At 36.0% G+C, this 6,293-nt stretch overlaps 1 protein-coding gene and 1 long non-coding RNA gene across 2 annotated transcripts in view; one reads left to right on the top strand and one right to left on the bottom strand.

Annotated features, from left to right (window-relative positions):
• LOC107612191 lies at positions 2,932-3,471 on the top strand. Its single transcript, XR_001613632.2, has 2 exons — positions 2,932-3,002; positions 3,197-3,471. It is a non-coding gene; the product is annotated as an uncharacterized LOC107612191 (long non-coding RNA).
• The window catches only part of LOC107610921 (probable leucine-rich repeat receptor-like protein kinase At2g33170), a 3,451-nt gene continuing 1,287 nt past the window's right edge, over positions 4,130-6,293 (bottom strand). Inside the window, exons 2-3 of the mRNA XM_016312900.1 lie at positions 4,716-5,953; positions 4,130-4,216 (exon numbers count right to left, since the gene is read on the bottom strand). Of these exons, the coding sequence (XP_016168386.1) occupies positions 4,130-4,216; positions 4,716-5,953 (1,325 nt within the window). The remainder of the gene's footprint in view (positions 4,217-4,715; positions 5,954-6,293) is intronic.

Below are 6,293 nucleotides of genomic sequence, written 5' to 3'. Positions count from 1 at the left end.
TAGTTGCTTGGGGACAAGCAACAATTTAAGTTTGGTGTTGTGATGAGCGGATAATTTATACGCTTTTTGGCATTGTTTTTAGTATATTTTTAGTAGGATCTAATTACTTTTAGGGATGTTTTCATTAGTTTTTATGTTAAATTCACATTTCTGGACTTTACTATGAGTTTGTGTGTTTTTATGTGATTTCAGGTATTTTCTGACTGAAATTGAGGGACTTGAGCAAAAATCAGATTCAGAGGTTGAAGAAGGACTGCTGATGCTGTTGGATTCTGACCTCCCTGCACTCAAAGTGGATTTTCTGGAGCTACAGAACTCAAAATGGCGCGCTTCCAATTGCGTTGGAAAGTAGACATCCAGGGATTTCCAGCAATATATAATAGTCTATACTTTGGCCAAGAATAGATGACATAAACTGGCGCTCAACGCCAGCTTTCTGCCCAAATCTGGCGTCCAGCGCCAGAAAAGGAGCCAAAACTAGAGTTGAACGCCCAAACTGGCACAAAAGCTGGCGTTCAACTCCAAGAAGGACCTCTACATGTGCAATACTCAAGCTCAGCCCAAGCACACACCAAGTGGGCCCCAGAAGTGGATTTATGCATCAATTACTTACTTCTGTAAACCCTAGTAGCTAGTTTATTATAAATAGGACCTTTTACTATTGTATTAGACGTCTTTTTGACCATCTTTGATCAGTTGTATGCTATCTTAGATCACGTTTGAGGGCTGGCCTCTCGGCCATGCCTGGACTTTCACTTATGTAATTTTAACGGTAGAGTTTCTACACTCCATAGATTAAGGTGTGGAGCTCTGCTGTTCCTCAAAGATTAATGCAAAGTACTACTGTTTTCTATTCAATTCATCTTGTTTTGCTTCCAAGCTATTCATTCGTACTTCAATCTGAATGTGATGAACGTGACAATCATCATCATTCCCTATGAATGCGTGCCTGACAATCACTTCCGTTCTACCTTAGACTGAATGAGTATATCTTAGATCTCCTAACCAGAATCTTCGTGGCGTAAGCTAGAATGATGGCGGCATTCAAGAGAATCCGGAACCCAGTGCACTTGCTGGTTAGTTATGCGAAGTTGTGAAGATATGTTTAGACCATGGTCCTGTGCATCCGTTTTTGGTGCCATTGCCAGGGAATCAATTTCGAACAACAATTCACAACCTGAGTAGCAATTTCACATACCAGAGACCAAGAAAAATCTCTTCAATATGAATAAACATTCATACTTTGTAATTTTGTTTAACATTTATATCATACTTTGTAATTTTGTTTCTTTTATCGTAAGCGATAAACGTTCATTTTCACAATTCATGGCAGTGGCAGTGTGTGAAGGAGAGGAAGAAGGAAGCAATAGCAATTCCCATATTGAGGGATGCAATCATTCCTCACTCTCAACCACTCCTTCATTCTTCTATATCTGGTGGTATTGATGAAACTGCCAAAAAGAAGAAAAACTGTTGCTTTCTTGTTCTTCTTCTTCTGAGCTCAATCCTGCAATTCGGTTAGCTACTGACCAAACTATATCTTATCTAATTCTCTTTCATGGTTTTAGACTTGTTGCGCCTTTCTTAAACATAGGTTTTTTTTTTGTTTCGTGTTTGCTTATGTTGATAGGTCAGAGCCTCAGATGTTTCATTTTCTGTTGGGTATTGCCTCCTTCCTCATCCAGACAAGGTACTAAGAGTGCTAAATTCTGATAAACCCATGTCATATTTATGTTTGGATTGGTAATTAGTGGAAGCTAATAGAATCGAATAAGATGGAGAGGAAAGCAAGGGAATGGAATGGAGTAGAGTGGTATAATCATATAATTGTTCTGTTCCATTGTTTTGATATTTTTGTTATTAAAATGGAGTAATTTTTCATATAAATGTTTAGATTTCTTATGTTCTTTCTTCAGTGAATATTCATATTGGGATCCATATAATGTGTTATTTCATTTGTAAAACATTAGGCATTAAGAGAAAAAAAGAAAGCAAAAAGAAAATGATGGAAGCCAATTGAAAAATATTCTGATATTTGTGTACCCTTTTCTGAATCCTCTACAAGTTCATCTTTCTAGTAATTCTCATTAAGTGTACATTTTTGGTGCCAAATGTTATGGTTATTGCTGAGTTACTTAGGGAATCAGCACTTATGATTACATTTACATCATAGCTCTAACGGAGCAAGAGCAGGAGCAGTAAGGAGTTGGTGGTCAACAAAGTTCTCACATGTCAATTGTTAGCTCACTTACTGGATTCAGCAGTGTGAGCTCCTTCACTACGTTCCAGCGTGGTTCGTGGTGCACACCACCATGCCTGTTCGATGAAGATTAGGTAACATTTTTTAAAAAAAATTCAACTTGCTTTTGGTATTAATGTGCTTTCTTTGTCAGACATGACATCCCTGGTGCTTTTGTGTGTTCCATTTTCTTACATGGCACCATATGTTGCTTTCATTGGCTGCAGTTTGATGTAATCCCACCAGAAAGTGGTTCCATAAGCTTACTTGGAAAGAAGAGTATTAGAGAAGAACCATCTAAGAGAAAGAATCCTGGAGCAGTCAAAATTAGTCCTTGGACATTGGCGCGATTAAATGTAGAAGAGGTTTCCAAGGCTGCTGCTGAAGCAAGAAAAAGGTCCAAAATTCTGAAGCCTGTGGTGAGACACAATGATGCTTTCAGACTAGAGCCAGAGAGCAGTTTAGGTAGCCGGGGTCGACAAGTCCCCAGAATCGACAACAAACGGCGTGCTGCTAGCAAGCAGGGTTTCCTTCCTACTGACATAGCTATGGCTTCCATGACAAATGTTTCTGCAAATAATATTGGTAAAGATTTCAGTGGAGTGTCTAGCTTAGCCCCTCTTCAACTTGAACCACGCAGCGCATTTCATATGAGTCAAGCAATGTCAAGCTCAGCTGCGAATGTTGTGACTTCTTCTGATTTGTTATTGGAGGGACAAGACTTGCCTTAGAATAGAAACGTATGCAAGCAAATCCTTGCCAGGTAAATCCTTCTATTATTGCGGCTGAAGTGTTATTTCTAGTGGAATAGAACCATGCACACTTTCCAAAGGACATGTATATAAGCAAACAAAAAGATAAGTAGTTTTTCAACATTACTAAATAACCTTTCATATAGATGCTAAATATTATGATCTATTAGGAAATAATCACTAATGTTTTATACATGCTATACAGATCCTTGTTGCTACACTTGGAAGGCTTACAGATCATGTGGAGAATACTGCTGGCTTTGCAACTCGGCTGATGGGTGTGAAAGTGTTGGTGCTCGATGAAGCTGATCATTTATTGGACATGGGATTTTAGAAAGATGTTTTGAATACAGAGTTTATATTTTGAATTATAGTTCATGTATCAATGCACTTTGTTGATGTATGGTTATTACTTATTATTATAGTTGACGTATCAATACACTTTGTTTATGTTTTGAATTATATTGACTTGCTTGTTTATAATATTTTTCTTAGTTTGATAATACGATGAATTTGTTTATGTTTTGAAATATTATAAATATTTGAATACAAATTAGATAAAAATTTGTATTAAATTTATATTTATTTTGTATGAAAATAAATTTATTTTGTAATTGGAAAAATAAAAAAAAATTCTATTTTATCTTACTGACGGATTTACAGACGGATTTTCTGTCTGTAATTAGAATGTAAGATGATTTTCCAAAGTTCAAATTACAAACGGAAAATCTGTCGAAAAATCCGTCTGTAATTATAGACAGAAAATTCGTCTGAAAATCCATCTGTAATTACAGACGGAAAATCTGTCTGAAAATCCGTCTGTAATTACAGACGAAAAATCCGTCTGTAATTACAGACGAAAAATCCGTCGAAAAGTTCGTCGCCTTCGGAAAATTGATGCAGAATTTACAGAGAAAAAATCAGTCGGTAACTGGTAAAAATCCGTCGGTAATTTTTCAACGGAAAAAAATCCGTCGGTAAATAATTTCCGACGGGACTTTTACAGAAAGACAAAATCCGTCGATAATTTCATCGGTAACCAAAAATTCGTCTGTAATAAAGACTAAATATGTCTGTAAATCTGTCTGTATTAATCCATTTTCTAGTTGTAGTGCAGTTTTGTGGTTTATCCTAAAATTTATTTTTTTTTTTCAACATCATCTATCAACCCAGCTTCTACAGCTAGCTTCAAGTCATAAATTCTTCCCAAATTTTTGGATAACACCTGGTTTCCAAATGAAGTCCCAAAAAGAATTGAAGGACAAATGAATGGTTCTCAATTCCTTGAAGGTTATAGAAAAATAGACCATCAACTTGGAAAGCCATAAACACCGTACCCATCATCATACATCCATTGTTGTTAGGGTTATCCGCCCAAGTAGGTAGCATATAGAATCGTTGGAAAAAGAAGCCTTGAAATCAAGCACTGGAGAAATACAATATTTAATTGCGCAAACAACAACCGAGTTCAATAAAATATTTTATGAGAACTGGAGCGACTAATTACTAAATTAAAGTCTAATACTACTTGTTCTTCCAAAAATGCAAGCTAGGTTCCCTATCAACCACATTAGGAAAACGCATATCAAACATCCTTGGGTAATTTATTTCATAATTTTCTATGTAGAAAGTATCTCCAATTAACGAAAGCATTTAAAAAGACACCATTCAACAAAATAAAACCACACTCTTCTCCAATATGGATTGATCCAAAGAATTATCACCAACGCTAAGAGCACTGTGACATAAGATGCAGAGAAAGTCCAATAAAAAGAAGTGAAGTCAACGGCAGAATCATCTTTCTTTCTCTTATCCAACGGGGCTGGAGGTGGTGGAATCCGCCTGTTACTGTTGGTCCAATGGAGAAATGGATTCCCTTCGTAGTTGCTATCATCAAAGTTGGCAAATTGGTTTTCCTCAGGTGCTGTACCTGATAGATTGTTATAGGACACATTAAAGATCTCCAAAAAGTACAAGTCCTGAAGATTAAGAGGAATTTGCCCACTCAAAGTGTTGTTTGAAAGATCCAAGCTCTCTATGTTTTGTAGATTGTGAAAGCTCTCTGGAATCAATCCATTCAGACGATTGTGAGATAAATTGAGTGTATGAAGGCCGCTGAGATCTCCTAATTCGCGAGGAATTTCTCCCGTCAATTGATTAGATGACAAATCCAATGCAGACATGATTTTAAGTGTATCACCTTCGTATGAACGAGATGAACCTTTTGTTTTGACTTGTACTTCTCCCATTCTATACTTAAAACCAAATATTTGTGTACGATATCTTTTAGCTCCTCCAGGAGACACGGTAGCTCTTTGTCCACGAGAGAAAACAAAATTTACATCCTGAAATGCTATATTATTGAAGCAAGAAGGTATAGAGCCAGTGAATTTATTACGGGACAGATCCAAGATCTGTAGATTTCTTAACTCACATATACCACTGGAGAGTTGTTCTTGCAATTGGTTTCCTGCCAATAGAAGAAATGTCAAAGACTTAAGACTATAGATGCTCTCCGGAATATGTCCCTTGAAATTGTTGTCACTGAAATCAATAGCAACTATATTGTCGCCACGAGGGTAATAATTAGGTATCTTGCCAGTAAGATCATTTCCTTTCAAATTAATGAAAACCAAAGATGGTGATATCGTGAAGGAAAATGGCAGATGACCCGAGAATTTGTTATGAGACAAGTCCAGGATATGTAAACCTATTGGAGCTGAGGTGTCTCGTCCTTCAAACATGTTGATGGGTATGCTCCCTGAAAAATTATTGTGGCCCAGATTTAATATTCTTAAACTTGGCATCATTGCCATTGAAGCAGGAATACTCCCACTTAACAAGTTATGTGAAAGATCAAGAGTCCGAAGTGATGTCATATTTCCCATGAGTGGATCCAAAGTTCCTTCGAAATTGTTATCATTTAAATATAGCTCTTCAATTTGCTTCATTTGACATAAACCTAGAAGTGAAAGTTATAGTATTTTCGATAAGGAAAAGTATAGGGTACCAATATATTATCTGCCAACTTATTATCAATAATAATTAATTATTATATTTTGAACATATATATAAAGAGACACATCTAGAAAATATATATATAAAGACACTTCTATTAAACATATCCATAAAAAAGACATTTTTATTAGACACATCTATAAAGACACTTCCATTAAACACATTTATAAATAAGAGTTGGCAAAAGTTGACAAAAATGTTGTTGGTAACATAACGAGATTGTTTCAATAATAATTAGTATACACTTGAGGTAGTGGTTGAAGGATTCCTAATCCTTCAATTTT

This window comes from Arachis ipaensis, chromosome B08, assembly GCF_000816755.2.
Source record: "Arachis ipaensis cultivar K30076 chromosome B08, Araip1.1, whole genome shotgun sequence".
Classification (NCBI taxonomy): domain Eukaryota; kingdom Viridiplantae; phylum Streptophyta; class Magnoliopsida; order Fabales; family Fabaceae; genus Arachis; species Arachis ipaensis.
The sequence above is the reverse complement of the archived record's forward strand: the minus strand, read 5'-3'. Positions and strand labels throughout refer to the sequence as shown.